Source organism: Pristis pectinata, chromosome 8 (assembly GCF_009764475.1).
Source record: "Pristis pectinata isolate sPriPec2 chromosome 8, sPriPec2.1.pri, whole genome shotgun sequence".
NCBI lineage: Eukaryota > Metazoa > Chordata > Chondrichthyes > Rhinopristiformes > Pristidae > Pristis > Pristis pectinata.
The window spans coordinates 48781849-48804647 of NC_067412.1; the positions used below are offsets into that span (position 1 = coordinate 48781849).

The 22799-nt window shown below is 39.6% G+C and overlaps 1 protein-coding gene across 1 annotated transcript in view; it reads right to left on the reverse strand.

Annotated features, from left to right (window-relative positions):
• rps6kal (ribosomal protein S6 kinase a, like) overlaps positions 1 to 22799 on the reverse strand; it is a 105561-nt gene that overhangs the window by 26788 nt on the left and 55974 nt on the right. Inside the window, exons 9-15 of the mRNA XM_052021940.1 lie at positions 17437 to 17579; positions 16720 to 16790; positions 14954 to 15042; positions 12358 to 12422; positions 11825 to 11927; positions 7930 to 8054; positions 7658 to 7780 (exon numbers count right to left, since the gene is read on the reverse strand). Of these exons, the coding sequence (XP_051877900.1) occupies positions 7658 to 7780; positions 7930 to 8054; positions 11825 to 11927; positions 12358 to 12422; positions 14954 to 15042; positions 16720 to 16790; positions 17437 to 17579 (719 nt within the window). The remainder of the gene's footprint in view (positions 1 to 7657; positions 7781 to 7929; positions 8055 to 11824; positions 11928 to 12357; positions 12423 to 14953; positions 15043 to 16719; positions 16791 to 17436; positions 17580 to 22799) is intronic.

Here is a 22799-nt window from a genome sequence, read left to right on the forward strand (position 1 = left end):
AAGCACTGCCGTTCACAATTTACATGGATGATTTAATCTCTAGAAGAAAGAAAAATATTAAAATTGAAGATAAGACCAAATTGGGAGGAGTGTTCCTTGTGAAATGGGAAAATAATTGGAAAATGGAACTCAGCACAGATTAATGCAAGGCAGCATATTTTGACAGGGAGAACAGAGTGGTCACATTACTTGAACGTTGCAAATCTAGCTAGGGTAGAATAACAAAAAAATCTCGGTACACAAATCGTAAAGTTGTGCTATAGGTAAAGCAGCAATGCAGAACTAGGATTTTTTTCTCGATGGATAGAAGTAATGCTAAAGCTTTTTTGAACTTCAGTTAAATCACACTTAAGACTACTGGATTCAACTCTGGTCACCATATTATGGAAAAGATACAGAAGCTCTGAAGATGCTACAGAGAATATGGAAAAGGATAATTTCTGAAACATGGGGATACAAGAAAGGATGAACAGACTGGGTCTCTACTCGAGGAAAGAAGCCTGAGGGGTGGCCTGATACAAGTCTATATGATGGGTTTCAAAAGGGTGGATGTAAAGATAATATTTATGCACAGGGAAGTGCATAAGAGAAGCTATCATCAAAATCCAATCCAGAAATTCAAAAGAAACCTCTTTTACCAAAAGAGTGCTGAAAATGGAGAACTCGTTATTGCAGGAAGGAGGTAAAGCGAATAGTACAGAATGAAGGGAGGGATAAGCATGTGAGGGAGAAGGGAATTGAGTGTTAATCTAACAGTTTTAAATGAAGGCTAAATGGAGTATAAGTGCCAACATGAACTGGTTGGGCAGAATGACCTGTCTCTGTGCCCCATATCCCATTGATTGCTCTACTTCTGTCCATCATAGGATTATTACAGCTTGAAAGGAGGTCACAGAGTGCAGGCTGAGAAGTAATAAAATAGTTATATCCAGCATTTGATCCCTGTTTGTAGTACTTGTTTTTTTTTCCTTTTTAATCGTGCCTTGTTACTTCATTGTCTAATTGTGGGCAATAAAAAAAAATCAGAAGGTAAAAAACTATAGATGCTGGAAATCTGAAATGAAAACAGAAAATGCTGGGAACATTCAACAGGTCATGCAAGAAAGAGTTAACATTTCACTAGAACATGAAAAATCATTGACCTGAAACATTATAACGCATATATTATGACATTCAGTTAAACAGAACTTGTAATTGTTGAATTTGTAAAAATATCATAGAACACACCTAAATTTACTTTGGTTTAAAAGTTAATGCTGGATTAACACAATCACATACAAATTCAAAGTAGAATTTGGCATCATTCAGGAACTGTCCCGTTAGATTGAATAATTAGGTATATCAATCCATTATTAAAAAGGCGTGAAAGGGAAAACAGAATGATGGAGAGTTATCCTAACATCTGTTGTCAGAAAATCACGAACGCTGTAATTAAGGATGGAGTAACTGACTAAAGTAAAAATATTCAGCTGATCTGACAGCCAGCATGGATGGTTAGAAAATACTTGACAAATCTGAGTGTATTTTGAAAAGGTGATTACAATGGTAGAGAGGAATACAAGGACTAAAAATAGCTAAAGGACAAGAGTAGGTAAATGGACAGGCTGTGATTGGCAGGATCTGACTTGTGGCATCCAGCAAAGATTTGACTTGTAAGCAACTAGTTAGCATATTAGATGATTGAAGAGCCAGCAACATATCCAAGTTTGCAAATTGCCATTGTCAGCAATGTAAATTGAAATTATAGCACAAACCCAAATCACCCACTGAAAGAGAGCCTTTAATGTAGCAAAATGTCCATTAGCATTTCATAGGAGCATTTTCAAACAAAAACAGACATCAGGGTAACTGTAGATATTATAGCAGATAAGCAAAGCTTGGTCAAAGTAGGAGGTTTGGAGGATCATCTTAAAAGAGGAAAGAGAACAAGATTGCTGGAGAGGTTTAGGGAGAAAACTTTAGGATTGGGCCTTTTATGCTGAAGCTTCGGTTGGCAATGATGCACCAAGTAAATTTGGGGATGAATATAAATTTGCAGAGAACAAACTTTGCAAAAGGTTGTGAAACAGAAGGAGATTACAGAGATACAGAGGGGCAAGAATATGGAGTGATTTGTAAAGCCATACAGCATGGAAACAGGCCATTCAGCCCAGCTTATCCATTCCAACCAGTGAGCAACCTTCCTTATTAATCCCATCTCCCAGCACTTGGCCTATAGCTGCCTATGCCTAAGCGATTCAACCGCTCATCTAGAGATTTAAATGCTATCAGCAGCCTAGCTTCAACCACTCTCTCAGGCAGTGCATTTCAAATACTTACCACTCTCGTGAAGAAGGTCATCCTCATATCCCCTCTAAATCTCTTCCCCTTTACCCTCTAGTTTTATCCACTTCTGATATGGGGAAATGTTTCCTGCAGTCTACCCTATCTGTACCCGTCATAATTTTAAATACCTCAATCATGTTCCCTCTTAACTCCTCTGCTTCAGGGAGAACAGACCAAGCTTCTCTCATCTCTCCTCATAACTGAACTGCTCCATCCCAGTGAACCTCCACTGCACCCTCACATCCTTCCTAATGATGGCCAGTATCACATATGCCTTCCTGACCACATTATTACCTGTGTTGCCACCATTAAGGATCTATGGACTCCTACTCTGTGCCTCAATACTCCCTAAGATCCATGGTATATGCCCTAGCATCATTAGTACTACTAAAATGCATCACCTCACATTTGTCTGAATTTAACTCCATCTGTCATTTTTCACCTCATTTCACTCATACATTTATCTCTCTCTTTTTAGCGTAAGACAAGCTTCCACACTATCAACAAGGATAACTGGAAAGTCAGGTGTTGCTTATTCTGTGCGTCCCTTCTTTGTCCTCCTAATTACTCCCCTAAAACTTTGAATATTCCAATAGGACTTTTCCTTATCTCGATACCTACTATAAGCTAACTTTTTTTTCCTTAATCTAACCCTTGATAACCTTTCAAGTTTTTTTGGACTTGCTAGTCTTGCCTTTCACTCTTATGGTCACATGTTGGTCCTGAACTCTCATTATTCCATTTTGAATGACTCCCATAGGAAGACTTGCCTGAAAGTAGCTGTTCCCAAGTCCATTTTTAACAGGTTCTATCCTGTATTGGAACCAGCCTTTGCCTATTCCAGTGCATTCTGTGCAGCTTGTACAGGCCCCTCTTTCCCCATATCAATACTGGGCCAGTTTGTTTGTTCCTCCACATCTACCCACCCCACCCGCCCTTTCTTCTCCCCTAGGAATGGAGGACGTGCCCAGCCTGATGTTTTCTTTCTCTGCATCACAACTCCCACATCCTTTTGTCTATGTTCTCACTCTCTAACTAGTCCCATTCACTCATTCACCAGATAACTTGTTTATAGTTCATCTCCATGGTCACCCCAGTTTTACCCGAACAGAGAGATTCCACTCCCCCACCTTCCCTGCAGCTAATGAGCTTCTTTCGTCTCCTTCCCAGTTCTGACGAAAGGTCTTCAACATGAAATGTTATATCGATTTGTCTTCCCATAGACGCAGCCTGACCTTCTGAGTATTTCCAGCATTTCTTGTTTTTATTTTAGATTTCCAATATCTGCAGTATTTTTCTGATCGTCAATCTAACTTTTCATGTTCAAGTTTCTGGCGTGGGTTAGGTTTAAAGTAAGAGGGGAAAGATCTAGAAGGGACCTGGGGGCAGCTTTTTCCACACAGAGGGTGGTGTGAATATGGAACAAGCTGCCAGAGGAAGGGGTAGTGCCAGGTACAATTATGACATTTAAAAGATACTTGGACAGTTAAGTGGATGAGGAAGGTTTAATGGGATATGGACCAAATGCAGGCAAATAGGACTAGTTTGGCAACATGGTTGGCATGGACAAGTTGGGCCGAAGGGCCTGTTTTCCATGCTGTATAGCTCTATGACTCTAAGTGGATAAGAGAATTTGTGGATAATACAAAACTAGTTAAGAAAATGAATTATCAGAAAGATGCAAAGAGACTGGTGGGTGATTGGGCAAGACGGTGCTCGGTACAGTACAACATGGGGAAAGTGAATCCTTCCATTTTGCATAAAAGAACAGAAAAAAAGTATTTTTAAAAGGCAAAAGTGTGTTTCAAAGGGATTTGCATATCCTTCGATACAAATTACTGTAAATTAGCATACAGGTTGTCGCTGGGTTAAGAACACCTGACTTACGAACATCCCATACAAATGAATGGACTCCCATAATATTATTAAATTCAAAAGTACGACGTACATAGATTCATTTATTCCTACAAATGGCAGAACTAGTTTTCTCTTTTTCCCCATTTTTAGTAATTGTTCTCTCTCAGGAAATCTTGCTGCAATTATCAGGTCTTTGGTGAGACTCAACATTTTTGGGGTCTTCATCCAAGAAGGGGTGTACTTTCCTTAAAGAATGGGAATAAAAATTTACAGGATTGATTCCTGGAATAAGAGGGCTCTGGTGTGAGGAGTGATTGAGGAAGGATGGGCCTAAATTCTCTCAAGGTTGGAAGAAGCTATAGTGATCAGTGAGGTACAGTGAGATATGTGATAAGGTTTATAAAATTATGAGGGGCATTGATAGAGTAGATAGTCTAGGGTAGGGGAGGACATATATTCATTCTCATTTTCGGCATGGAAATACTAATGGCAGCATTTACAATGACAAAATTGAGAGGGGAGGATTAATTAAAGTCAGACAAATTATTTATCAACTTAAGTAGCAATTTATAAAACAAAGCCTCTTTTTTCCTCCAAAAAACATTGACTTATTGCAGTGAAAATGTATTTTCAAATGAAAGTAAAAAATATAACTAACTGGATGTCTACCATATACAGAACCTTAACTATTTGCATTTGTACATTGTAATTCCTGTTGCTTTGTCTGCACAGCTGTTGTATTCAGACTGTCTGGCTTTCCATGTCAATGATCACTTGCAAATACATTATACCTGTTACTCCTGCAGCCTTCTAAAAAAGAATTCTGTGAGTCCGTGTTCACTGCTGATCTACATGGGAAGGCTGAATTTATTTCCTGGACCAGCATTATTGATTTGCTCTCCTGATCCCAAATGGTAAGCTTGTGTGTGATATCAGGGCCTTGCAACGCATCAGGGAACAGGGGGTGGCTGTGGCGGGAGGGGGTGTGGGTGGTGGGGAGTGAAGGGTTAGGGACTACAGAATAAACCCTATGCATAAATGTTGACAGCTGGCTTTCAGGCTTTGCCAGCTGTTGGATGGGTCTAAATCCCTCACATCCTTTCCTCACTATTGAAGTGAATGGACTCCCATTCCAAAGCCATGGCTAACTTGTTGCTAATTCAGAGAACTGAAGAGACCAGAGCATCACCAAGTAAGCTGACACTTCAGTGAGACACAAGAGAGACTGCAGATACTGGAAATCTGGAGCAATACAACACTACAGTGAAGTATCGTGAAAAGGCTGCTCTCTTGGACATTAATCTGAGATCCTGTCTGCTCTCTCAGGTGAATGTTAACAGTCCCAGAGTACTATAGTGAGGAAAATAGTGGAGTCACACCCTTTGTTTTGACTAATATTTAGCCTTCAATTAACTCCACCATGGAAACAGATCATTGGTCCTTATTCCATGGCTTACAGTTTTTCTATTCATGAATCTTGTACCTTTCTCCATATCAAAACACCGATATTACATTTTGTCCAACCATCATGATTTATGAAATTTCACCTAATGAGATATTTTCCATAAACACATCCCCTTCCATAATTTGAGGAATAGTTTGTGGGAGCAGGTTGTGTTGCAATTGCCTGCCATATTTCCGATATAAGATACTTAGGGACATCCTGAGATGGTGAATTAATCAATGAAAATCTTAATAATTTTTGTGACTTTTATTACTGCATTGCTTTTCATGTGTCTTTACCATTCTCTCCAGTTGTTGCATTAGGTTTTTTTTAATGGCTTTCCCAAAGTTGTGGCTATAGCGAATGCTGGCTGCAAGTAAATGTTTTGATGCTTATAACCACTTTACAGCTTGACACCTTGAGCGCTACTTGATTGAATTTCAATTCCTGTGACCATCTCTCAGCTATATGTCATTTTATATGGGAATGTGGAGCTACAGTACAGTAACAATTAAGATGCACGTCTTTCTTGGCAACTGATGATTTTATACCAACACAATGCATGGAAATCATGAAATAAGAAACATTACAGCACAGATTGGGGACTTGGAGATGATCAAGTTTGTCCCAGCTCCCCACAGCAGCACAGCAGAACAACAAGAGTGCTGTCTCTCAACTCCAGCAACTGAGGTTCAATCCTGACCTTGGGTGCTGTCTGTGTGGAATTCTCCCTGTGACTCTGTGGGTTTCCTCCAGGTGCTCTGGTTTCCTCCCACATCAAAAATGTGTGTGTTGGTAGGTTAACTGGCCACTGCAAATTGCCTGTAGTGTGCAGATGAATGGTAGAATTTGGGGAGAGATGATGGAACTGTGGGGTGAACAAGATGGGTAAGATTAATGTAAATGATTGCTTGATGGTCAGTGTGGACTTGGTGGGCCAAAGGGTCTGTTCCCATGTTGTACCCTTCTGTGACTGTGACATAGGTTTAAGGTTAAAGGGAAAATATTTAAAGGAGATCTAAGCAGCAAGTTTTTTTTCCCCCCAAACAGAAGCTGGTGGATATATGGAACAAGCTGCCATTGGAGGTGGTAGAGGCAGGTACAATCACAGCATTTAAAAAGCACTTGGACAGGTACACCGATAGGAAAGAAATGGAGGGATATGGACTAAATGCAGGAAAAAATGGATTAACGTTGATAGGCATCTTGGTTAGCATAGATGGGTTGGGCCAAAGGACCTATTTCCATGCTGATGCTTTGACTCCATCTAAAATTCTCAGTTGGCTGTGCAGATGGCAGTGATAGATAATTCTGTCAGCGGATGAGTCTATCTAGATTATTTTGCATTTGTGCCATGAATTTCGATTACATTCTCAGGATTACTAGCATATTTTGAATTTGCACCATTTATTCATTATGTTCCAGCTTCGTGGAATTACCCAGCAATGTAGAAAATTGACAGAAGCTTCAGCTGCAACTTAATCACCTTCAAACCAATGGGTCCTAAAGCAAGATCCCAGTAAAGCTACAAACTCTGAACAAGGTGGCTGAACACAGAAGCACATAGTATCCCATACTCTAAAGTCGTAATAATCGCCATAGCTGCCGTGTCCAGTTTCATTTGGGATTTCTAAGACACCAAGTTCAATCTTCATACATTGCATAAAATATGCACAATATAGCTAATATAACAATTACAAATGATGTGAAAATCAAAATAGCCTTAAGTACTTTCTTCACCAACCAGGTTTAGTTTTCTTTGGGAGGAGGGGCAACAGATTCGTACACTGCCCCTTTTACCCTCAACTTGCCAGTAACTTTCGTAATCTGTGTACCAATTAAAAATTACAATAGGAAATACAGATGTGCAAATCAGTTAACCTCGGGAGCTTGCTGCTGAAACTGGTTGAACACAACTGAATTCCTTTCTCCAAGGAGGATGAAACAGTTTTCAAAACTTTACAGCATACATACTGCAATAAATTTTCAGTGTTTCAATTAAGATTGGATGCCCAGCTTTTCCTTCATTACCTTGACAGCAAACTCCATGTTGGTAACTCTATGTATGCAGCGCTTGCAGATTGAGTAAGAGCCAACCCCAATATCTTCTTTTAGCTCGTATCCATCATTAAACTGAATGCTGTTGCCATGCAGCTGTTTCAACCAGATAGAAAATAGTTAAACCTTTATCTTTAATTTTAAAGCTCATAATCTTGTCTAATATTGGCATGAACTTCATATATACACACATTATAAATGCATCATTACATTCAAATTAGATATTTACTCATCAAGTATCATACCTGTACTATAGGTTGCACTACTGTGAGAGGGGCACTTTGCCCTACTTCCACTGAATTGGTTGCCACAAAACTAAACCCTCTGAACAGCTGATGTGCATTAGCACTTGGTGGAATACCAGGTGAATCTAAATCAAGAAAAAACATTTGATTCTTAATTACTTGTGAGACAAAATTATTAGCATTATAATCCTAGATCTACAGCATTCAATGATCTACATCAAATGAAATCAATCCAGTCTTGCTGTGATATTAAAATGGTAAGCCAATTTTATAACACCAATTTCCAATAAATGTTATTAAGTTTAGTTACAATCAGATATTATTTTAAACATTTCTGTCCACAGATTAAAGACCATCTTATTCATGTCCACGTACAGTTTCAACTATGATTGCAAATATTATCAAAGTCATACATTACAGTAGCCTGTGAAAAATTGTCATAATGTTATCTGGAGCTATAAGAACATTTTAACAATCAATAACTTCTAATGATGAGCTGATCACCATCACTGATCCTACTTTGAAGATTCTGCCTTCAAGTTACAATGGGGTAAATTAGCATATAAATGCCTTTTATCTATTCTGATTAAATTTGTCAAGTATTTTAATTGAGGAATTAAAAAATTTGTTGGTTACAGCTCTGTAAAAATAGTGGACTACAGAATTTAACACAAATGTAGAAGGGGTTTGTACATAAGGTAACTTTTATGTTAGATCTTTAACATGTGATCTTTGGCTCAAAACCACACTAGGAATATGCCTGCTGTACATGGGCCCTGATGGATTTTCCTTCACTTTCACAACTATAATTAAGTAGCACAGTGGTGAGTAGAGCTACTGCTAGATAGCTCCAGTGACCCAGGTTCAATCCTGACTTCTGGTATTGTCTGAGTGGAGTCTGCACATCCTCCCTGTGACCACATGGGTTTCCTCCCAGATCCTAAAGATGTGTGGGTTAGTAGGTTAACTGCCCTCTGTAAATTGTCTCTAGTGAGGAGGAAAACCTGGAGGGAGGGAACTGGGGAGAATAAAAAAAAGAGGATTAGTTAAATGGAGTTTGACAGTTGGCATGGACTCGGTGGGCTAACTGGTCTGTTTCCATGCTGTATGTCTCTGTGACTCCATACGTATATAACTGAACTGCATGGGGTAGCGTATGTGGAAGTAAAATCATTATTTTTTTAAATCCTGCTTTGGAGAGATTGGGGGGGAAGGTAGGCACAAGTAGTGTAGCGGTTAGCATAATGCCATTACAGTGCCGGTGACCCGGGTTCAATTTCAGCCACTGTCTATGAGGAGTTTGTACGTTCTCCCCGTGTCTGTGTGGGTTTCCTCCAGGTGCGCCAGTTTCCTCCCACATTCCAAAGACGTACGGGTTAGGAAGTTGTGGGCATGCTACTTTGGCGCTGGAAGTGTGGCGACACTTGTGGGCTGCCCCCAGAACACTCTATGCAAAAAAGCATTTTACTGTGTGTTTTGATGGACATGTGACTGATAAAGATCTTATCTTTTGACACACAAGGAAAAACCCCAATTGCACTCTTCTCTATATTAACAATAAATATTTGCCTTAAAACCCATGTCTGAAAACTTGCATCATTATAAACAATTTATCAAATTGATTGCAGAGAAAATCTGAGGAATTTAATTCAGCAGTGTAATGTATACAATCACTTGCTTTGCTCACTTCCTGTTTGTTACTAATTCATTTAGGGTGATACAACCAGATGACAAACAATATTCTCCTGTTTTTTTTTCCCCATAATGACTCAAAAGAGATTTGAAGGATTTTTGTTAACTCAAGGATGAGAATGCAAAGAATGAGCTGAGTTTATTTGTAGGTTTTGCTGGTCTGACACCACAGCTTCTTTGCCTTTGAAAATGATAATATCCCTCCTCTTAAATTAACTTTCAGCAAACGTTGTTCTGAAATCAGGTAAAATTTGCATGGTGCTAAGTCGTCACTACTTAGCAAGTACAGGAATAAGGAATGATTTGCTTCATCATGTACAGATTGGAAAAGATTTATATTTTAAAAACAAGGTGAAGATTTATGTTTTATTAGTCTCATAATACTAACAAAAGGGGGGGGGGGGGGAGGAACGTGAAAAGGAGGCAGCATCATCATCACGAGCTAACTGGGGTAGCATAGTATTACTGTCTGTGTGGAGTTTGCATGGTCTCTCTGTGACCACTGCATCCACTCTGGTTCTGTGGGTTCTGAAATGGCTCATAGGCCAAAGGTGGATCCACAGACTCTGCCATGAACTGATTGATAGGGTGAGCAAGTAGGTGACACTTTGGGAGTGGTGGGCTCATTCCCTACTGATGCTAGGTTTCTGTGCGCTTCCGGTGAATGGAACCAAGGTTCTCAATGCCACCCCAAATACTCCTCCTTCAGTCTGAGTGGTCAAGGGCTGGATATTCTCAGAGTCCGTGGGGATACTATATATTTTTAAGGCAGCTTTGAGAATAACTTAGAATTGTTTTTTTTACTCTATCCACCTAGTTATCTCTTGCTATGATCGTGCTCACAGCAGAATGTCTATTTGGAGTCGCATTTATGAATGACATGTCTATCAGAGCTGACTGTAATTATGGCCTCAGTGCTGAGAAGATCGAAGTTGAAGGCAAAATACAAGATTAATGGCAGGACTCTTAGCAGTGTGGAGGAACAGAGGGACCACGTCCATAGATCCCGCAAGGTTGCCATGCAGGTCGATAGGGTTGTTAAGAAGGTGTATGGTGTGTTGGCCTTCATTAGGTAAGATATCTTTATTAGTCACATGTACATCAAAACACACAGAGAAATGCATCTTTTGAGTAGAGTGTTCTGGGGCAACCCACAAGTGTCGACACGCTTCCAGTGCCAATGTAGCATGCCCACAACTTCCTAACCCGTACATCTTTGGAATGTGGGAGGAAACCGGAGCACCTGGAAGAAACCCACACAGACGTGGGGAGAATGTACAAACTCGTTAGACAGTGGCCGGAATTGAACCCAGGTCACTGGTATTGAGTTCGTGTGCCACGAGGTAATGTTGCAGCTCTATAGAACCCTGGCTAGACTACACTTGGGAGTATTGTGTTCAGTTCTGGTCACCTCATTATAGGACAGATGTGGAAGCTTTAGAAAGGGTGCAGAGGAGATTTACCAGGATGCTGCCTGGATTGGAGAGCATGTCTTATGAGGATAGGTTGAGTGAGCTAGGGCTTTTCTCTTTGGAGAGGGGGAGGTTGAGAGGTGACTTGATAGAGGTGTAACAAAATGATAAGAGGCACAGATCGAGTGGACAGTCAGAGACTTTTTCCCAGTGCGAAAATGGCTAACACGAGGGGGCATTATTTTAAGGTGATTGGAGGAAGATATAAGGGGGATGTCAGAGGTAAGTTTTTTTTTTAAACACAGAGAGTGGTGGGTGTGTTGAACACACCGCCGGCAGAAGTTGTGGGGACAGATACATTAGGGACATTTAAGAGACTCTTATATAGGCACATGAATGATAGAAAAATGGAGGGCTATGTGGAAGGGAAGGGTGAGATAGATATTAGAGCAGGATAAAATGTCAGCACAACGTCGTGGGCTGAAGGGCCTGTAGTGTGCTGTAATGTTCTCTGTCGACCTGGGAGAAGACACAAGGTTGATTTGCTTATCCTCCCAATGAATTTAGAGGATTTTGCAGTACCATTGGTAATTTCTCCCAGTGGTTTGAGGTGCCTGCTGTAGGCAATCCACATCTCAGACACATTACTGTAACGACGACTAAATTTCTATCAATATTTATTCATGCCATGAATTGTAAACCAAATGACAAATAAACCCCTCAAGAACTGGGAAGGTGCAGAGTTACATTTTCACACAATTCATAACAATGAGAAAAGCAGCCATCTGTACCTTTTGGTGTTTTAGCTGTAAATTCTGGATCAAAGCAGAAAGTGTCTTCTGGCTTACCAGAAGCAGGTTTAAATGGAGGTTGAATTTCTTTTCTGACCAGTTTCTAAGAAATAGAGAATGTTTGATTTTTATATACATCAATCATCACATTTTGAATTACAGTATGTACGGTATGTATAATTAAGTTTGTGCTTTGAACTAATTCTTCAGACTACATTAAAACAAAATCCAGATTTATTAATGAGCTACACTTCTTCATAATTTATAGGTGCAAAAACATAAAGACTAAGCTTTGATTGCATTAAGAGTTATAAATCCTGTAATTCAAATAATTCCAGAACATTGTACTCTCAGCCCAGAAAATGTATAATATAAACATAAATGTTTTAATAACAGTAGAGGAGGAATTCTTCAAAGTAATGAATTAAAGCCATGAAAATTTAGATTTTAACTTTGTTTTTTCAGGAGTAAAAAACATTACATTTAACAGCTTTGTGACCTTGATCTTGCTTGTTGGAATGGGAAACACCTACATTCCAGTCAATGGTGGCAAAGAATGGATGCCTTTTGATCTCTTCAACTCCATCAGGGCCAGCTCCTACAAGAATTAAGATTATGGGATGTTTATTTGTAGTCATGGCTGCAGGAGGGCAGAGGCCAAACTCCAGCCCAGCACGATCAACTGTTCTTGAAAGTACTGTGCACTGGAGAATTTGAAAATCATAAACGAGTAAAAACATAAAATAAGAAATAAGAGTAGACCACATGGCCCCTCAAACCTGTGCTGCCATTCAATGAGATCATGGCAGATCTTCCACCTGCACCTTTCTGCCTGATTCCCTTTACCCCTGAATTCCAAGAATCAACCAACTCTCGTGACTGACCATCCACAGCCCTCTGGGGAAGAGATTTACATAGGTTCACCACCCTTGAATGAAGAATTTGTTTCATCTCAGTCCAAAATATCTGGTCCCTCATCCTGAAATTGTGCCCCCTGGTTCTATAGTCTCTAGTAAAGATCTACACCCTGTCACATCCCTTCAGAATCTGATAGTTCATGGATATTGCTACAAACTATTTTCAACTCCAGAGAATGTCGGTCCATTCTACTCAATCTCTCCTCACAGGAGAGCTCTCTCACCAAAGGAATCAACCAAGTTAATATTGCCCGTATCCTTCCTGAAATAAGGCAACCAATACTACACAGTTATCCAGGTACAGTGTCACCAAGGACCTATACAATTATAGCAACACTTATTATTGTACTTGAACCCTCTTACATGAAGAGCCAACATATTGTTTGCCTTGCTATTTGACTGTCACACCTACAGAACAAGTCTGTGATTCAGCTGCAAAGACATCCAAATCTTCCTGAATACCATTTCGCTTAAATACTGTTTTCTTTTAATTTTTCTACCCAAATGTATAACTATATTTGCCAAAGTTTAACACCTGTCACCTTCTTGCACAGTCACTTACACTGTCCATTTTCCTGAGCAATCCTGTGCATCCTCCTCACAGCTTACATTTCCTGCCTAGCCATGGATAGCCTTGAATATATTACCATTGATCCCTTCAGCTGTCATTCGTGTCAAGTCCAAGAAGCCGATAAGTTAAAGCCAGCTGATCTGAAGTGTTTATTGCTGCTTTCTGTTCATCAACCAATCCTCTACTCATGCTAATATACCACCCCCAAACCTATGAACACGTAATTTTTTTAAAAATATTACCTTACCGAATGCAAACTGATTTTTTTATAATTTACCTTTGCTTGTCACATTCTCCAAAAAATTAATAAATTTGTCAAACACAATTTCCCTTTCACAAAATCATACTGACTCTATCATGTTACACTTTTCTAACTGCACTGTTATTGCCAATAGATGCCACAATATTACTGAAGTAGCTACTCAATGCTGCAAAACCAGTGCAACATGATAGGCAGATTCTGTCCTACACATAACCAATCTCCATAACATACAGGAACATGGGAAATTAATCAGCTATAACAATGACAAGTCCATACCACTACCTTAAAAGAAATTCAACTGCAAGTATCACTTTTCACTCGATACACCAGACCAATGATATCACTGGTCATCGTTGGTAATAGCTGAAAATGTATTCTGGTCTTGTTAGCAGTGAAATTACTGAGAAAATAGCATCGTATTCTTTTCTCAATAGGGTTTCCCAGTGCTTTTCTCTGTAACTGTAACACTTTATTCTACATTGTTATTGCTTTTCCCTTGTACTACCTTGATGTACTGATATGATGAAGTGATCTGAATGGATGGCATACAAAGCAAAGTTTTTCACTGTACCTCAGTACATGTGACAATAATAAACAAATTTACCAATTTCAATGGAAATATTCCAATAGCAACTAAACACTAAAGAATACAAATGCTTTTATCTGTAATTAGATTCAAGTCTTTTCTTAAAAAGATAAAGGAAATTGGACTGCATTAGCTCCATGCCAAATGTTGCGACAGATTCAAGGTACCCAATGAGAAAAAGCAAACCTCTGATATCTGATTCTGTGTGGCTATTATGCAAACCTACAAGAGGTTCAACATAGCCAGGATACACTAAAGCAAACTTACGGATCAGATTTTATTGCTTCATACACGTGTATTATAAAGAGAAAGCATAAGAGAATAAATCATGTCAATAAATCTGCAGAGGAAATAGATGGATATTTTGTGAGGGATGAATGAGACATAGGAGTTAAAATGGTGCCTCCTATATTTTGGCTTGTGGTGTTGGATCGTGACAGCCTTTTTTGGTTCTCTCTCTCTTTCACATTTTGACACATTACCCTGAGATAAATAAGTGGTGTTCAAACTGATATATTTGTAAAAATGACACTACGGGTGCCAGAAAATGGAAACTTCTACCTTCATATTCCTGGTTCTATAATTTTGATAATTGAAACTATAAAAATTATAAAATTAGTAAACTTGAAAATGCCACTTTCAGCATATAGTACTGATAATTTAAACAAGCATACAACACTGTTTTACTCAAATGTCAACAGAATATTATTAACATAATTGCTAAATATCCATCAATAGCTGCAAACAAACTTTAGTACAGAGAAGGACAATGATAAAAGTGTTGAGGTAGTACCTAGTCGGTTCCCAGGATTTCGCTTGAATAATGTTCTGAGAAGACCTTGAGCTTCTGGGCTAAGAAACTGAGGCATTCCTAATTTAGCTCTTGGAAAAAGCAAACAGATTCATTACTTTATATGAAAAAATACAAAATTACATTGTTCAATGAATACATGGCATTTAAGTAATTTTGGTTTCACTATAATTCTTGTCCCCTGCAATGAAAGGCTTGCTACTTGAAAACAGGCTCAAGTGTTCTACAGTACTCCACAAGTAAAAAAATGTTCAAAGATACACAGCATCAATGGCATAAACCTGCAAATCACCAAAGGATATACATTTCATAATAATTTCTATTTAAATACGAAAATCTTAAAAACATCTTCATAGCATAAATCAACCACAGTGAATATACAATGTACTTGACATAAAATTGATTGGAATTATTACTGAGTAAATTTTCAAGAATGACATGATGATAGTTCATTCTTATGCACAAAACCAATATGAATCAACGATGTGGATGTGCACAGAAATCCAACTGAACAGCTGCTGTCTCAACAAAAAAAAAGACTTAAAACAACTCTTCATAAAGGCCAGGCAGCAGTGATGGATTTTGAAATTTCATTCTCATTTTGTGATTTCAGATAAAGATATAATTTGGTGCCATTTAAGTCTGTTTTTAGCACAAGCAGTAATTTTGTTCTAGAATTGTAAATTTTTCTCCATATAAATTAGGCAACTGTGTCTCCTGACAGATTAACGTGTAAAAGACAAAAGGGCACAGGGGAAGTGGGGGATGGCGGGGAAGCAGAGAGTTCCAAATAGTGAGGTCACAATCTAAAACTTCACTGTTCTCAAGACCAGAATAAATGTGTTTTTCACAGACCATCGATTTAGGATTGCAATTTTGTACACTAACGGTAGAACATTCAAAACTGATTAAAAGGGACTAATGTCTCAAGGTCAAGCACAATCTGCAGAGAATGTTCATTAAAACCCACTGCCTAGACTTGCATTTTAATCTCTCTGTTTTTGCTAAGTGAATTTTGATTGCTTTTATCCTCATTCCAGAAACTAGCAAGATCCTGCCCAATGAGCAACAGTACCTTAACAGGCTCCACATTTCCTATAAACTTAACTACCTTTTTTTTATTACGCTAGGAGCTAATGCCAATTATATCTATGTAGAACACAATCTCCAAAAAAGTTAAGAATGAAAGGGAACATTTTCATTCTATAATTACTTACTTTTCTATTGTGGAGGACTGAACAAATGGTCATCAAGGGTGGCACAGTGGTACACGTAGTAGAGCTTCTGCCTCATGGTTCTAGTGACCTGGATTCAATCCTGTGTGGAGTTTGCATGTTCTCTCTGTGACTACATGGGTTTGCTTTGTGTGTTCTGGTTTCCTTCCATATCCGAAGGACGTGCCAGTTGGTAAATTAATTAGCCATAGTAAATTGCCTACAGTCTGTGGTGAGTTGAGGGGAATGTGGGGAGAATAAAATGGGATTACTGTAAAAGGCCACTGGATGGTCAGCATGGAATTACCCGGTCGAAGTATGTTTCTGTACTGTATGACTCCATAACTCTGTATGTACATATGGATGAATAGTTGTATATACATGTTTATGATATACTCACTCAAAGCATTTGCCAATGTTAACTTCCTTTATCTCAAAAATCACAAAACACAGTGTTCAGCGAAGTTAACTAGCTTCAAACTCACTACAAACCATTATATATGAAATGCACGAAATTAGAATCAACTAACTTACTTGAGTATCATGTTCATTGTTTCATTCCGATCTTTACCTTGGAATGGTAATGTACCAGTCAGCATCTCAAACTAAAAAGTAAAAGCAAAGTAATGACACTGACACCAAAGTTACACTGAGCTTCAATATTTATAGTGAATGTATTTTTTTCTTAATCATTAACAGTATAATAACCACTGCATAAATAGTGAAATACTGACATCACCAATGGCATGTTTAGATATGACTTATACATATAAATTTGATAAAATATAAACATACTGATAGAACCATAAAAATTAGCTGCACTTCATTGCTAACTTGATGGTTCCAACTACAGTAAAATGGGAAATATTTCATAATTCCCCCCCCCCCCCCAGAGAGTTTACACTTTCAATTTAGTAATGCTTTGAAACAGCTTCAACTTTACCAGAGTGCTAAAGTTGATCAGAGTCTGTAGCCCAAGCAGTGATGAAAACGAGAACCACAGCCAACCTGGGGTTTCACACTAGAAGTGCAAACCCTTTGCTCAGCATAAACAATTCCCAGGAGTTCAATTTTTCCAACCAAAATTTCCATAAAAGTTTAGCCTTCCATCAAACTTATACCAGGACTTCTAAATAGAAGCAACATACAAATGGAACTAAACTGAAATTTCTATACCAGAGAACATACAGTCATTTTCACTGATTAAAGCACCAAACAGAATACTAAGTTAAAGCAAAATCTCACACATACCATTAGCACACCAAATGACCACCAATCTGCACTCTGTGTGTGACCTCGCCTGTTTACTACTTCTGGTGCCATGTACTCCACAGTACCACAAAATGAGTATGCCTTCTTTTCTTGGTCAACTGATTCTTTACTTAGCCCAAAATCTATAAACAGAATAATGTCAAAAATGTGAATACTTTGTGCATAAACAACTTTCACCTCTTTAAAGTGTCACAACTGATTAAACATAAGTTGTGACTCTATATTAAAGATGTCAATGCTACTTACTGTTGGTATTGATAATGAAGTGGGTGTGGAGGTGATGTCAGTTGGAAAAAGGCTAGGTATTTTTATTTGTCCTTTACTAAAGATAGCCTATATAACACTACAAGAGAAACACTGTGTGTCAAATTTTATCAAGTGACTTTTGGTGAGCATGAATTTAAAAAACACCATAACAATATAGAAACTACATGGAAGTTAAATTCCAATACATCTTACACACAAAATCACTTCTAAATTCATCAGCTCCATTACAGGATCCTTAAGACATTGTTGCACATTTCACCTGGTCTGATTCATGATTGTTACTTTCCATTACTATCCTACTGTAACAGGTGTGTTTTCACAAGGCAAGATTTCTATTAAAAATGGAAAATGCTAGGAAGTTCTGAAGGTTATTCAACCTGAAACATTAACTCAGTTTCTCTTTCCACAGATGCTGCCTGATCTAAGTTTTCATGTATTTTCTGTTTTATTTCAGATTTCAAGTACCTGCAGCTTTTTCCACCCCCCCCCCCCCCCTTAACACTTGCTAATAATTGGATCAGCATCACCTAATTGAGTTTACTCAGCTGCCATGGTTAGCAACAAAGCTAATACAATGGGCTCCAGTCTTTAAGGGACAGTTACCATAAAGCCATATCACACTGTGGCAAATGGGGCATGGTGGTGACAATAGTAAGGAAAAAAGTTGTGTATATTTGTCCTTTTAAAAAAAAATATTTATTTGCCCTTGATGGAAAGGTATTAAAGAGCAGCACTGCAGATTCAAAAACCACAATCTGCGACATAATAGTGAATATTATTCACTCCCAAAAGGAGGTTCCAGGTACCGGGGGATCAGAGGGACTTCAAGGGAGATACCAAGACAGAACTGACAATGTCTCCACGAGATGTTCCAATGTTGCACGCAGAAGCACTGAATCTATGACTTCACATGAAATGTCAAGATGTGAGCTATTCTATTAACCTGCCATCAGCATAGAGACACAGACCTCCCTGTCCCTAACACCACGTGCCCAGATTCACATCCAGACCAAACCCCAACATACACTCAAAAACCCCCAACACAGACAGTTGCATTCACAGACAGATAACACCACACACACAGAAAGCTGCCTTAACAACTCTCCCTGCCAACACATTCATTCATTTCACAGGAAAACCCATTTCCCCATCTAAATACACGCAATCATTGACAGCCAAAACTCCAAAAGTCTGAAAGACTCACTCAAAGACATTTCCCCCCACCCATCCCACACACAACCACATTCATAGATGATATCTTCACTACCCAAAAAATATAAGCAGACAGCTCCGTCATCTCTCTCACACACACACACACAGTCCCCACTAATACACTCGTATTGACAGGTAACACCACCCCATTTCCACATACTTACATTCATGAGCAGGTGAACCCCATTCGCCTCCTCACATCCACAAAGAAAACCACATACACACACAAACTCATGCAGATATACAGTACCTCAAGTAAGCCAATAACATTATTGTCTTTTATTATAATAGGATCCCCTTTGTCTTTCACGCAAAGCTTGCCCTTAAGTGGTATCCAGCATAGCAGACAGGAAGGTGGGCTGCCTTGTAACTCAGAGCCTGACTGAGCTGGAGAAGAATATCATCTTTATGATAAGACTTGAGGCAGATGAGGCCCATGGCAATGGTGTCCTCAAAGAAGTTGTAAATCTCTTTGTAATATGGAAGTCTTTTATGTTCTTTCATTAACCCTCTGTTCCTTGTTTAAGTAACATTTCTGCCTTGAAGGATATGAATGTGTGCAAGCAGCATTGCTATTCCATTGCTATCCACTTCATCTCTGCAGGCTCTGCAGAGAGAAACTAGCACCACCACAACACTGCAGGAGGAAGCACAGCCTGAGCCACTGCAACAAAGGCTGCTAAACACTAGCTCACATACTCATGCCGAGGGCATGAGACACGAGGTTAAGGGGTGCCCTTCACAAAGAAAATTACCTTATATTGGTGGGCTGAAGAAAGGCTAGAGGTGAAGGGAAGATGACTCACCAATCGGACAGTACATACATTGGTACTGCCCGGGAGGACTCCGAAGGGAAGCATTTACAGAAGGCTCATGTGGACGCATACTGAAATACTCAGCACATTGTCTGATTGGTTTGATGTAATGTTCAAGGTGGACAGAAGCATGGAGAAGTCCACCTCCAACCTCGCTCATGAGGTTGTGTATAGCAAGGAAAGCATCCCTTCCACTTCTGTGCCAGCCAGTGAAGATGCTTCACGTGAAGTAATGTTTCAGCTTCCACGAAGGTGCTGGTAGAGCCCATTCAAGTCTGCTTATGGGTGATAGAGAGATGAATTGGAATCGTATTTAGGAAGCAGACTGAGCAGACTGCTAATCTTCAGGAACAAGGTAGGTTAACTGGTCACTGTAAATTGCACGTAGTGTGTAGAGATGAGTGGTAGAACTGGGTGGGGGAAGGAGTGGTTGATGGGAAGGGGGGAGGGGGAAGGGTAAAATAAAATTGGTTAGGGTAGAATTAGTGTAAAGATGGGTGCTCAATGGTTGGCACAGAATCAGTGGCTGAAGGGCCTGTTTTTGCGCTATATCCCTCTATGACTATGTTTTGTGCTTTATTGGTCAGGTGTTCAATATATCGCCAATCAGATAGCAGGCCCCAATGTGTGCAAGCTCATGAGATCATAAGGTTCTCCTTGACTGCAACTTCAACCATTCAATCCATCTTTACAGAATAGAGGAAACAGAGATATAACTGAACGAGGGGCAATGAATGATTTCCATTCCCCTTGGTCAACTAGAAAGTAATCTGAATACCCATTGAAAGGGAGATGTAATTTTGCCCTCAAAACCATCTGGTTCTCATAACCTAACAATTCCGTAACAAAATGCAAGTGTACTGCACCCACTCCAAGTCAGATTAAATACTGTATGTTAACCATGCTTCCACTGACTGCATGTGTATTGACAGTTGAATGATGTCAAATTAAAGCAGGCTCAGCCACAGGAAACAAAAAATCATCATACAAGGCATACACTGTATAACACCATGAGCCATTGGCATTGTGCTTTGCTTCCCAACTGCACAGCCCCTTTCAATGAAGTCAACATTTGGTGGTAGATAGAGAATGATACATGAAGTTACAAGTCAGATGGGTAAATTAGTTTTGCCTTTATCATCCAACCTTTATTGCTGGATAATTCTGAAATAGTCAAATTTACTCAAATGATTCAATGAGGGACATTAGTTACATGGATGGACCAGAGAACCTGGGAGTGACCACCTTATAAAAGAGGAGATTGTGATGGGATAACAGGTATTCAAGATTAAGAGCTTAGACAGAGTGAATAAAGAGAACCTGTTCCTATTAGTGGAGGGGTCAAGAACTAGTGGACAGAAATTGAAGGTGATTGACAAAAGAAACAAAACTAACATGAGGAACATATTCAACAAAGATGTTGCTTAATCAAAAGGAAGACCACATTTATTGTGGTTAAAGCCAGCATTAATTCTGACTAATTCTGAGCCTGTGATACATCTTATTAGCAATTGCTTGCCTGGTGATACATTTTCATCAAGCACTTAGTGTTACGGTCTGGAATACAGTGCCATGGGGAGAAGTGGAAGCAAATTCATCTGTAGCTTTCAGAAGGGAGTAGGATATGTACAGTATGTTAAAAAAAAACTGCAGATTTTTGGGAGGATGGGGAGTGGGACTAACTGGATTCCTCTTACATGGTCATTCTGGTATGGACAGAATGAGCAGCATAGCCTCCTCATACTATAACCATTCTATGAGTAACTCATGTTTTCGAGATTTGACAGCTGCTGATAGACTCCCTTTTGGCACGGCCACCATGAGAAAAGGGTAATGGCTTTATTTTGTTTGCATGACAGGAAATTTATTGGGGCATATCTTAAGATATAGCTCGCTGGAAGTTAGTCCCATAACTTCAGCACTTGAGCTTTTTATGGAGTCAGAGACAACAAAAGTTAACAGTATGGAAGCTCACCGAGTCTGCACCAACCAGCAACCACACCTTTACACTATTCATATATTAATCTTATTTTTTTTTTAAATTCTCCCCACTTTCTTATCAACTCCCCCAGATTCTACCACTCACCTCCACTCTATGGCCAATTTACAGTGGCAAATTAACCTACTAAGCAGCACATCTTTGGGATGTGGGAGGAAATGGGAGCACCCAGAGGAAACCCACACACAGTCATAGGGAGAAATTGCAACTCAACACAGACAGCATCCAAGATCAGCATTAAATCCAAGTCTCTGGCACTGTAAGGCAGTGGCTCAATTGTGCCACTCTGTTTTGTCTTATCCGTAGAAGGATGAACAGCCTAGTGATTGTTTGCTTATCTGCTCATTGATCCAACAAGGCCTCTGCTGCAACTCTACACCTTTTATAGAGCTCAGCATGCAAGTGAAATCTCCTGGCCTTTGTAATGGCCTATGGCTTGCCTTCACACCATCTTTGCCTTCACACCATCTTGGCAAAGCCAATCTGCATGGGCCTCCTGTACAGTGGTGAGACCTGACACAGATTAAGTGACTGCTTCATCTAGCACCTTCGCTCCATCTGCCACAACAGCCAGGACCTCCCGGTGGGCCACCCACTTCAATTTTACATCCCACTCCCATACTGACATGTCTATCCAGAGCCTCTTCTACTGCCATGTTAAGGCCAGTTGCAGGGTGGAGGAACAACACCTCACATTCTGCCTTGGGAGTCTCCAACCTGGTGGCCTCAACATTGATTTCTCTAACTTCTGGTAACCCCACCCCTTTTGCTTTTCTCTCCCCACCCCACCCCTACTCCTTTGCCTTCCCTTATTCCTGTAGTTCCCTTCTCCCACCTTGATGACCTGCCCATCTCCTCTCCTTTCCCCCTCCATCCTTTATTCCATGGTCCACTGCCCTCTCCTACCGGATTTCTCTTCCTTCAGCCCTTTACCTCTTCCACCTATCACCTCTCAGCTTATTACATCTTCTCTCCCTCCCCCACCCACCTACCTTCCCCCCTCACCTGGACTCGCCTATCACCTGAACTCACCTATCCCCTGCCTGCAT